The sequence below is a fragment of the Bos grunniens genome, chromosome 11 (genome assembly GCF_055505025.1).
Source record: "Bos grunniens cultivar Pamir isolate PY7600 chromosome 11, Bosgru_T2T1.0, whole genome shotgun sequence".
Taxonomy (NCBI): Eukaryota; Metazoa; Chordata; class Mammalia; order Artiodactyla; family Bovidae; genus Bos; species Bos grunniens.
The window spans coordinates 57,366,598-57,379,319 of NC_141175.1; the positions used below are offsets into that span (position 1 = coordinate 57,366,598).

A 12,722-nucleotide genomic window follows, 5' to 3' on the forward strand; every position below is an offset into this window, starting at 1 on the left:
AAATTCAATATTGAATATTTCCCTGAATATTTCATGTTTTATTTTTCTTATTATAGTATAAAGAAATTATAATTAAGTCTTCGCCAGTGTGCCTTGTAAAATGTTATCATTGTTCAGACGTGTTAGAACATACAAATGGGGGAAGCATGAGAATCTGACCTTTGATTAACTCTGAAGCTCTGTTCCCCTGGTAACCTGATACAAAGTAGTATATCAGTTGTTTCTAGGCAACATTGCTTATGATAAAAAATGACCCCTGACTGCTAAATTATATCTGTATTGAGAGGAACTAAAAATGAATTATAAATAACTGATGGGGAGCCATAGCTTTGTACTTCCCATAGTACACTGGTTCTTTCTCTGGGCATGTCTCTGCAGGAACCCTAAAATCTGTGCTTAAACTTATTGGAAGAAATACGGACTCCTCTTAAGCCAGAGTGGACCCATTGTGTATCTCATGTCCTAGCATCTGAGTTGTCACCTTGGGAAAGGAGAGCTTGTGGTGGCCGTTGGATTGCTGCAAGGAGTCCCATGCAAAAGCAAAGCTTGATCCTGCTTAGAAGGCAGGAAGTACTTCCTGTCCTAGCCTTCTAGGTGCCTGCTGCTGCTGCTGCGGCTAAGTCACTTCAGTCGTGTCCGACTCTATGCAACCCCATAGATGGCAGCCCACCAGGCTCCCCCGTCCCTGGGATTCTCCAGGCAAGAATACTGGAGTGGGTTGCCATTTCCTTCTCCAATGCATGAAAATGAAAAGTGAAAGTGAAGTCGCTCAGTCGTGTCTGACTCTTAGCGACCCCATGGACTGCAGCCTACCAGGCTCCTCTGTCCATGGGATTTTCCAGGCAAGAGTACTGGAGTGGGGTGCCATTGCCTTCTCTAGGTGCCTGAGTGTATGCTAAATCAGTTCGGCTGTGTCTGACTCTTTGCAACCCTATGGACTGTAGCCTGTTTAACCAAAGAACCCATTCTTGTGGGATACCTGTTGGGATTAGAATTCTATGAAACGTAGTTATATGACTTAGGACGATATAAAAGTCTATACTGGGCTCAGGCCATATTACTTTCTAAGTGATCGAGTTGGTTTTCGGATAGTCTCTAAGCCTGTTACGTTAAAATATTTTTTAGACAGCTTTTAAAATTTCAAACTAAAGCTATTCTATGCTTTCATCTAGATTACATGTTTAGTAGCCTAAAACAGAATATGCAGATAAATATCAGCTTTCTCAAGTGAAAGCGTTTCTAGTTACATGAAGTCCTAACTATTAAAAAAAACACTATAATGAGGCATATGTTATATAATAAGGAAAAGATCATTTTCAAGCCACATTATCAGAAACCTTCCCAGGTTGCCTAACACAGTGACAGCTTTCTTGGGCTAGTCCATGTAGAAATTTCAATCAAGTGGAAACACCATGGATCTTTAGTATTTTCACTTGGAATCATCAAAAATCCCAGTTTCAGAATGTCTTCCTTTCAATATACACACAGATGTACACACACACACACACACACACCATTTTGGCGATGTTGCAATTTAGTGGATGATTATTTCATTTTATACAAAAAATTTGAAGAACCTAGAGCAGTGGTTCTCAGCTTTGGCTTCTAGAATCACCCAGTACCCACCCACAGAGTTATATTTAATTGGTTTGTTGTGCAGCCCAAGCAACAGCATTTCTTTAAAACTCATGAGATGATCCCAATATTCAATCAGAGTTGTAGGCCATGGAGCTAGAACAGTGGTTCTCCAGCAGGCCCTAAAGGGTTTGCTAAAATGTAGATTGTTAACCATCCCCAGTTTCTGATTCAGTTGGTCTGGAGGAGGCATAAGAATTTGCAGTTCCCACATAATGTTGATGCTGCTGTTCCAAGGACCATACTTTGAAAACCATTGACCGTAGAGCACTGTACTATTGAAGAAACTTGGAAGTTATGCTTTAGTCTAATATTCTAGGAGTTCCTTATCAGTTATTTTTACCATTTCTGGTTAATCATACCAGAAGCAAAGCAAGCCATTACCCTTCTCTAGTTAAAGTTAGATCTAAATGCATACTGAATCATGATACTGACCATCATCAGATAGACTGAGGTTTACAAATGCGAAACTCAGGAAATAGCTAATTTCTTTCCAGGCTCTTGCTTGTTTACCTTTGTCCAATAAACATGTTCAAATCATAAAATTATGTAATAAACTGTGATTAAAACTGTGTAATAATGAGACAGCTTAGATTTGACTCATCTAATTCACCCCAGCACCTAAAAGCAGGTAAGGAATTAGTCACTTGTTTGTAGAAATCAGGAGGGGCAAAGGGAACAGGTGGACAAAGACATGCACACGTGTTCTGGCACAGTCTAAGATGTGCTGAGACGACCGTCTTAAGCCTAAGATGATTTCGAGACCAGCCTGATTAAAAAGGGCAATTGTGTGGGCAGAGAAGGAACTAACGTGGACAGAAGAGTGCCACAACAGCCGGCAGAATAATTTGGATTTAATGACATAAGCAGTAGGGGGCTGTTCAAAATTCTCGATCAGAAGGCTCATACTTTTGCAGTCTTAGTCTAGTGCATCTGTTTAAAGATGAACGGATGCATGTTCTGTAACTACCAACAGATAAAGACGGATCCATGTTCTATCACTAACAACGGATAAAGATGCTATTTGAAATATCAAATCACATTGAGATTGTTTTAGAAAAATCAAGATAAAAAATTAATGCTTTTTAGAACCACAGTAGATTTTGTTCATCTGAAATGAAGAATAACAGGACAGTGGATGACCTCCCACGATAGGCCATGCAAGTCTCTTAACAAGACACATTCTTTGGACATTTATAGAAGCCTTGAGTCTAAGTTTCATTTCACATGGACAGAGAGTCTACCAAAGAATAATTTGATAAGGAATTCCACGATTCTACATTGAACAGCAAGACAAGACAACAAGCATCTTTTTTTTTCCAGTAAAACACAGTTAAGTATAATTTTATTCAAGACATTCTTCTCAGCCTGATTAACTGTCCAAGGATCTCTGTTTAAGTTAGTTGGGTCCTAAAGTCATTTATCAGCAAAGTAGGAATTTTAGAGCACAGCAATTAAAAAAGTTAAGTTCTCTTTTGAGGTCTTAAAGGAAGACTAATTTTCCTGGTTATTTTCTCAAAGAAAGGCCTTGATGAAACAAACATCCAAAGGAGGCAGCTGAGGGCATTCCCTGGTGATCCAGTGGTTAGGACCCTACACTTTCAATGGTGAGGGCACGGGTTCATTCCCGGGTCAGGGAACTATCCTGCAAGCCACACAAAGCCAAAAAATAAATAAACAAATAAAAACAAAAACAAAGGAAGCTGTTGAAATTTGAGGCGAATTCTGAATGCCAAGAAGTCCTGAATAGGCAGCCCTCACTTCGGAGTAGAGGATCAATTCCTGAAACAGATGAATGTCGAGGTTTACAATGTGAGGAGTCCAGGAGTCCAGCACAGCAGTCCAGGAGTATATTTAGGGTTCAGCCTCTCAGGAATAAACTAGAGAGTCTCAGCAGAATAGGATTCCAGAGAACTGTGCATATGCTTCTTTAACTTTTGTAAAGCTTTCCTTGACCCTGCTGTCCCTTCTGCCTACCAAATGGATCGGGCTTAAAGGAAAGTCCTGCTGATCCTCAAGAGAATCACTGTATTAGAGTAGTGAGGAACAAGACTCGTTTTCAGAAACTTTAAGAAGGAAAGCTATGACAAACCTAAACAGCATATTCAAAAGCAGAGACATCACTTGGCCGACAAAGGTCGATATAGTCAAAGCTATCATTTCTCTGGTAGTCATGTACAGATGTAAGAGTCGGACCATAAAGAAGGCTGAGTGTCAAAGAATTGATGCTTTCGACTGTGGTGTTGGAGAAGACTCTTAAGAGTTCCTTGGACTGCAAGGAGATCATACCAGTCAATCCTAAAGGAAATCAACACTGAATATTCATTGGAAGGACTGATGTTGAAGCTGAGGCTCTGATACTTTGGCCACCTGATGAAAAGACCCACTCATTGGAAAAGACCCTGATGATGGGAAAGACTGAGGGCAAGAGGAGAAGGGGGTGGCAGAGGATGAGATGGTTAAATGGCATCGGCAACTCAATGGACATGAGTTTGAGCAAACTCCGGGACAGAGTGATGGACAGGGAAGCCTGATGTGCTGCAGTCCATGAGTCACACATGACTTAGCAACTGAACAACAAGAAGGAATGGATGGGGTGGATACAACCATTATACAGGAAGTTTAAGAGAAGGACGATGACAGGGGATTTTAAGTTAAGTGGGCAACAGGGTCAAGAAAATAAAGGAAGCTAAAGGAAAGCTTTCTACAACTTAAAGTGAAGTTCTATACATTTTTAAATGCAGAGAAAAAGTATTCAAATACAAGGAGAGGCAGAAAAAGGTGATGTGAAACCTCTCCATCTGTCTTTGGAGGAAAGCATGAAAAATGTACTCAAGGGGATAAAACACAGTGAAGGTACAGTGAAGTTTTTCTTTAAAAAAATACTTATTTTAACTTACTATTTATTTAGCTGCGCCAGGTCGTAGTTGGAGCACGTGGGATCTTGAGTTGTGGCATGTGAGCTCTTAGTTGTGGCATGTGGCATCTAGTTCCATGACCAGGTATCCAACCTGGGTCCCCGGCGCTGGGAGCATGTTGCCTTAGCCACTGGACCACCAGGGAAGTTCTGGGACAAGATTTTCACGTGAAGGTACGAAAGAGAGCTCATCATGTCACCACCATGTTTTTGTTGTTGTTGATTTGCTTTCAAATAGAATTCAGTGGTTACAAACATTATTGTGTGTCAGAATCACACAGTATATGTGCCAAGCTAGACTTTCAAGTTCTATACATAAAGATTCCGGTTCTGTGTTGGACCCAGAAATCTGGATTCTTAAGCAGCCCAGGTGATTTTTATGCTGATGATCCAAATTTTAAAAAGACTCTCATGTGTGTGTTTGCCCTGTGAGGAGTAGAGATGTAGAGTGGAGGAAAAGGCTTACGGATTTGAGAATGAGAATCTTGAATAGGTCAGTCAGTCAGTCAGTTCAGTCGCTCAGTCGTGTCCGACTCTTTGCGACCCCATGAATCGCCCCACGCCAGGCCTCCCTGTCCATCACCAACTCCCAGAGTTCACTCAGACTCACATCCACCAAGTCGGTGATGCCATCCAGCCATCTCATCCTCTGTCGTCCCCTTCTCCTCCTGCCCCCAATCTCTCCCAGCATCAGAGTCTTTTCCAATGAGTCAGCTCTTCACATGAGGTGGCCAAAGTAGGCAGGAAAATGTAAATAAAAAGGATCTCTTTGTGGCACTGAGAACCAATAAGTTAAAATTCAACATCATGGACCACGCCTGCTATCTTCTATCAATCGAAGGGCCTTAGTAGCATATAGACACACACAGAGTAAGTTTTCTAGACACGCACACACCAGGGCCATTAGTGAACAGTTTTTCTTGCTTTTAGGTTGGTTAGATGACAGAAGTTAATGAAACATCTAAGGTTGATTACAGTTTCAGAGACAAGTTGAAATTTCCCTCTTTGTAGAGAATCACTTGAAGAATGTCCTAATTATATGTTAAGCTGTTAACAAAGAAAAAAGGAAAAACATTTCAACATTTTCTATACAACTTACCAGCAACATGTAGTACCTGGCATTTTCCCAACTGTTTCTGCTGTGAGTCAGTCAGAACACAGACAAAGTCAGACAGTGCTGTTAGGTAGGAGCTAAGCAAGTTGAAATTCTTCTGTTACAGCACTGAATTGGGGGAAAGACGTTTGAGATTCTCCCAGTCCACAGCCCACCAGCCCCCTAGTTCTCTTTTGTGCTCACTTGAAGAGCTCTTGCTTTGAGTTCACTTTCATTCTGGCCCTGTATGCCCTAATTTTTAAATATTTTTCTTAGTGTTATTAAAACAAAAATAGAAATTTAAACCTAAAAATCATTTTTGCCACTGGTTCATCATTTTTTGATTAACAGACACAAAGCATATGAGAATTTTGTTCCAATCCCTTAAACAATTTATCACGCATATCTACAAAAATTTATTTAAGTGTAATTTCAGGTATTTTACATGTGACCTGAAGGCTGTGCTAAAGATCATGAACTCAGGTTCAAAATGCAGAGCTAAGGACTGGAAGAGAAAAATAGAAATGGGAAACAGTTGATTTTCACTGGAGAGTTCCTGTCTGAATTTTGTATAGTGATTTTTAGAATTATTGTATAACATAACTACAGTTTTTGCATAGTTTAACATAGAAACAATTTGAGGTTTTGTTTTTGCCATGTCATATTTTGCACTTTTGTCTGTTAAAAACATTTAAATAATATCCAATATTTCAGTGCTATAGCTAAAATTACAGAAAATATCTTTGTGTCTGTAAGCAAGATTTTAAGAAGTTTTAGGGAATCGCCCTATCTATTCTCATTCCTTTGCTTCCCGCTCCTATCCGTGCTCTGGTTTTTATCCAATTCTTGCTTTACTTCTTTGCTTGATCTATTTCTTATTATGAATGAGGCTGATGGATACCCTGAATGACAGTTGAAAGAGGAATATCTTGAAATAAGCAATTTCTCATTAACAGTTATTTTGATATGTGATGATAAATTGGACTTTTTAAAGTTTAATCTGGGTCTTGATTCGGATGTAATTCTTTTTTTTTTTCTGATGTAATTCTTATTTTCTTGTTTTGATCTTTTTCATAGTTCTGTCAATATTGGGTAGAGTAAAACTCTTTCACACCATTATTATTGAATAGCTTCTAAACAATCAATGATAAATAAAAACTTATTTCTAGTTATCTTTCACTTTAAAAATCCACAATTGGTTTGGTTTTGTAAAAATTACGTAACTGAAATTATCAAACATATTGCCAAAATTGTAAAATCCGTAAGAGTTACTGTAAGTCCAACTGTTGTTAATGCAGCTCCCTTTTCTTGAATACTTTATTCAGTCTAAAAGTGGTCTGCTAGAATTTTTTAAATTTTTAAACATTTGTTTTCCAGAAATCTCTTACCTTTTTAAAACAAAATAGTAATGCAATTGCTTAATTTTATGTTGAATACTGTATTCACTTGCTCCAATTTTTATTTGTTCATAGGGTTGTGAATTATGAGAACATCAATAAAAATGACTATTATACCATTAGCAAAAAGGCAGTAACACATGTTTATAATAATGACATTGAATTTATCGAAATTGATCGATGGGAACAGGAATATCTATATCACAGAGAACTCACTAAGATTCCCATATTTTCACTTTTTCGGAAATGGAAGGCTTTTAATGTGTGGAAGAAGAATGTTCGCTCCAAAAAAATCAGTGGATGTCGAAAATCTCTACAAAAAGATCTGTTCATTGTTAATCATGTACGTATTTGTTAATCATATTTTAAGAGAATTACTAACAGAAAAAAATTAATCTCAAAAATAGAATATTTCCTCTATTAAGAGAATTGACAGTTCTTGCCCTATTTGTCATTTAAGGGTCTGGCAGTCTAATGTGTTTTTACATTTTACCTAGGGTTTGCACAGGTCCCCTTTGTTTAGAAGCAGCCTCAGAGGCTTAGGTTCACAATTCCCTTTGTTGTTGATCAGGAAAATTGTTTATCCTCTTGAATAGAGCAGGCTAGCAACTCCTATTACTTCTTCTCATCTTTGAGACCCGCTGGACTATATGGTCCAAAATAGTTTGTGGGCTTGCTTTCATGGGGCAGTATCTCCCAATGTAGCATGTGTTTTCAATCATGAATTCAAACAGTAGGGAAATTTTTAGTGTTTACTTTGGAGGAAGGGATAATCATGGGAAAGGAACTATTAAAGTGTATGTGACCATATTTAAAATCTCTACTTCTTGAATTTCAACTTGCAGTAGAAGTTTTCTGATTGGCCCCTGGGAGTGAACTGTAATCACGCTTATTTTATGTCTATTTTATGATACTGAATCACCACCCTCTCACATCAGAAACTTCAAGTTTGCATTTTACTGGCCATTTCCTTCTCTTTGCATATGGTAATCTGAAAGATAGTTATCAAGACATCAGTTGCACAATAAATGAACTTGAAAGAAATACAACTCACATAAGATGTTAGTACAAAAACAAGTATATAAGATGTACCATCTCAAGTCCTCCATCCAGTCAAGCATTCTGAGTTGTCAAAAAGATTCTAATCCTTCTTGATATCAAACTCAGCCCCTAGACCTCTAATTTCACTAAGGATCTATCAATCATTTTAACCTATTTTACCACTGTTTTACCACCTTTCACCTTTTACCATGTCTTGGACATTATATATTTCATTAATTTATTCCTAGATAAATAGATTAGTACTTCCTCCCTTTAACCTCTCAATCCTTAAGTTTGTTTTCTTATATCATGTGCTTGAGAGTTGTCATTCTCTTTGCCCACCATTCATACCAATAGTCCTTTGACCTTGATAATATCTTCTCTTTAATGTAGTCCAAGCAGACTAGAAAGTTCACATCATTTTAATCTTAGGTTGATACAACCAAAAGACCCATTGTGTTGGTTTAAATATCTATTAATATTAGATGCTATCATTACCACACGCCACTAGTCTTATATTTACAAGTTAACTAGGAAGGCTGGTTCTTTTCATTCTTTTTTGACCATGTTGAAGGGATATCCTTGAAATTTTTCTTTTTATTATTTTTAGTAACCAACCTTATTAGCATCTGTGCCCACATTTCCTTATAACAACTTTGTTGAAATAGAATTCATACAATTCATTCATTTAGAGTATGCTATTGAATGGTTATAATATATTCATAGAATGATCAACCATCACCATGGTCTATTTTAGAACATTTCTATCACTCCAAAAAGAGTGGTCACTCTCCCTGATTAGCATCACGTTTCCCTGACTCCCCCAAACCAACCCCTGCCCCAGCTCTAATCAACCACCAATCTACATATTCTGTCTCTTGATTTGTCCACTCTGCATTTCAAATAAATTGAAACATGCAATATGTGGTCCTTTGTGACTGGCTTTTTTAACTTAGCATGTTTACTACATAGATGGACCTATATAGTAGCGTGGCATTTCCTTTTACTGGTAAATAATATTCCATCGTATGGATACATATGTTTTATTTATCCATCCACCTATTGACAGCCTTTCCCTTCTCTAGGGGATCTTCCTGACCCAGGGATTGAACCTGAGTCTCCTGCATTGCAGACAGATTCTTTACTGTCTGAGCCACCTGAGAAGCCCCATATATAAATAGTGTGTGCGTGTGTGTGTGTATATATATACAGTCTATATAGCAATACAATTGACATTTGTATATTGAGCCTGTTTCCTAAAATTTTGCAGAATTTATTATTGACTCTAGTAGTTTGTGTTTCAGTTAATTAATTAAATTTTTACTGAGACACAATTGACATATAGTATTACATGTTTCAGGTGTACAACATAGTGATTTATAATTTTTAAAGGTTATAGTTTACTTATACTTATTATAAAATATTAAAATCATGCTAATGCTTATCACCTTCAATGGACACTCTTGATATACCAGCCCAGGAATGAACCACCTAACCCAAATTCCATCTGAAATTTGCTAACAGCAGAAACAATGATGAGAGGAAAAAACAAAACACCTGCTGTCTCTCTTACATTCACAACAACTTTCACTTTTGTCCTTTATGCTGATAGCCAGATATTTAAGTTAAGCCAAAGTAATTTCTCAGATTTTATATATATATATATATATATATATATATATATCTCCCCCAAATTCCCACTGTCAAACTCTCACTTTTTGGCAGACCATCAATACCAGTTTTGCTGTCCACCTGGATCCTAGCTATTTATCCCTTTACCAACAGAACTTATATTTTTGGTTCAAGGACTTTTTCTCCACAGTACACTGGACTTTCTTACTTTTGCTACCCAATTTTGATTACAGTCTCATTTCTACTCCTGTTTTCATATTAATTCATTTAATATCTTATTTCAACTCAGAAACATAGCCTGTAAACTTCTGCTTTTTTTTTTAATTGAATTATGGTTGATTTACAATATTGTATTTTGTTTCTTTTTATCATGAAAATTCCTCCATGAAATGAATCTTAGGGGCTACATGACTTCCTAGATGTTTTCTCAAATAAATCTCTTCACTGAGGACTCTACTAATTGTAACTTCCTTTTATTTGCACTTAGAATAAATAATTAAAACACTATTTCATGAGGTCTAAATGACTATTGTTTGTCCTGTTTTAGACACTCCTGGAAAGGAGTCCAAGAGTGTGCTGTATATAATACTTAAACCAGCACCACATATAAGTAAATTAAACTTTTAAAAAAGATAATGTATCTGCTCCTCCTCTGATTAGATTAGAAGTGAGCAGGAATGACCTAGAAACAATCTTGGAACATATGCCTTCAAAGTCAACATCCTAGAACCCAGATTTATGATGATGGCATAGCAGAAGATTAAGTTACATTATGTGACATTATTCCACAAATAATCTACATTGCAAAATAGATTCTTAATAGTGACTGTTACCCACTGAAATTGTAGAGTTAAATTTGTCTTTGTTCTATATCATACCCTCTTAGATCAATAGATAGGCACCTCCATTATCGTGGTGACTGGACATTGTAAAGTCCTCAGGAACACTAAGAATCTTTTACTAGCTGTTAGTCAAACCTAGTGAAATTTAAGATATGGCCCACTCCTCTGTTTCTTGCTCTCAACTTTATAGCTAAAGCATGTGTATTCAAAATGAAAAGAAAGGAATTCAGACAAATTGAAAATGATAATTCAAAAAATACTTCCAGAACAGAACTTCAGAAGTATCCCTTTTTAATGTATGTTCTTTGTAGTTGTAGCTGAAATTAACATATAGAGCTATTTATTTTTCTTAATTCCCATTCTTGCTTTCCAAATATTTTATACCTTAAAATTTCAGCTTTTTTTTTAACTAAACAATGATAATTTTTAATTTTCATTCAGTATTTGCGACCAGCTCTCCTTAAAATAAATGAATTGTGTTATCAATTGAGTTTTATGGGACTATGTTCTATTGAAAAATATCATACCTACACCCTGCAAGAATTTAAAGCTGCACAAGTTGTACGGGTAGGAGAGGTGAGAAAATTGTCTATCATTTTCAAGAGTTTTCCCCCATTTTTGATACTTTGGTGCCACCAATGATATATATTCATCAATGTCTAGGTGACAGAGCGCCTAGAAGAATTTCGAAACGAGGCAAAAGATGTGGTCAGAAAAGCTTGTCGAGTTGCTCTACGTGCTGCAGGATTTATTCCCGATGATTGTGCACGTGAATCTTCTGAGGGTATGAAAGGGAAAGAATGCCGCTGGACTGGAAGTGGTGGCTTTCTGAAATGTTAACTTGTTTCCTTTCTACTTTTCTTAAGTTTAAACTGCCGTTGTTTAGTTGCTAAGTCATGTCTGACTCTTTTACAACCCCATGGACTGTAGCCCACCAGGCTCCTCTTCCATGGGATTTCCCAAGCAAGAATACTGCAGTGGATTGCCATTTCCTTCTCCAGATCTTCCCAACCCAGAGATCAGACCCACGTCTCCTGCACTGCAGGCAGATTCTTTACCACTGAGGCACCTGGGAAGCCCTAAGTTTAAAATAATGATCCTATATTTCAGTTATCCCAAACATTGCTTGATAGATTATAAATTCATTGTATATTTTAAAGTGGGGAAAAACATGTAAATACTGAATCTTTCTTGCATTACCCCTGCTTATGTAATGGTATTTCTAAACTGGTTTACAGAACCTTTCTTTCACAAGCATTTTATAGTTGACTCAGGGTCTCTCTGCTTAAATGTATGTCCGACCTATTAGTATAGACAATCTCAGGACGGGCCCCACCTGGCAGGAAGGCTAAAGGAAAATTTTATGCAGGCAGAAAAAAAGAGTAAAAGTGTTCCTAAAAATCAGATCCTATTAAAAGGGATGTTAGCAAGCTGTCTAGCATCTTTTGTTGAGTTGAAATCCTTTGATGTGGAATTTGTTTGAATAACTGGGTTATTTCCTGGCGTCTGAAATATCTCATGAACCAAAGCATTTTGTAAGTTTTGAATTTTACTTGTCTCTTAATCCATATTGAAAGAAATGGAATTTTTACAGAAAGATTCTTGTTACTGCCTCTTCTGTTGTTCATAGGTCATTTTAAAATGCCGGAAAGCGGAAGTTTCATTGAGTTGCCTACAGGAGACGCTGAGAAAATGACCTACACAGAGCAGGCCAGCAAAAGGCATCACTGCATGAGGCTGACATGGTAAATGGTTATTCTTTCTTTCAAGAAAAACTAGAGCTTCCATCCTTCTCAGGTTTCATTAAAAGTCAAAGCCTTCGGGACTTCCCTAGTGATCCAGTGGTTAAGACTCCACACTCCCAATACAAAGGGTGAGGGTTTGATCTCTGGTTGGAGAACTGAGATCCCACATGCCACACAGCACAGCAAAAAAAAAAAAAAAAAAACTTTTAAAGTTAAAGCCTTCATCACAGGATTTGCTAGTAGTAATGAGGGATTGGGGGACCTGGTCACCTGAATGAAGGCCCCAGAAACCCACCCCTCCAGCTGCCACCCAGCAAAACATCCAAAGAGAGTGGTGGGTATGTCCAAGGGCCAAGAACTCCTCGTTGATCTCTAAGGTTTTGTTTCCCTCTGGCCCAGTCAGGAGTATCAGGCAGGTGA

The 12,722-nt window shown here is 37.5% G+C and overlaps 1 protein-coding gene across 1 annotated transcript in view; it reads left to right on the plus strand.

Moving 5' to 3' along the window:
- Positions 1 to 12,722, plus strand: part of DNAH6 (dynein axonemal heavy chain 6) — a 271,992-nt gene that overhangs the window by 26,235 nt on the left and 233,035 nt on the right. The window contains exons 5-8 of the mRNA XM_086326512.1: positions 7,118 to 7,385; positions 10,999 to 11,133; positions 11,221 to 11,341; positions 12,188 to 12,302. Coding sequence (XP_086182638.1) covers positions 7,118 to 7,385; positions 10,999 to 11,133; positions 11,221 to 11,341; positions 12,188 to 12,302 — 639 coding nt within the window. The remainder of the gene's footprint in view (positions 1 to 7,117; positions 7,386 to 10,998; positions 11,134 to 11,220; positions 11,342 to 12,187; positions 12,303 to 12,722) is intronic.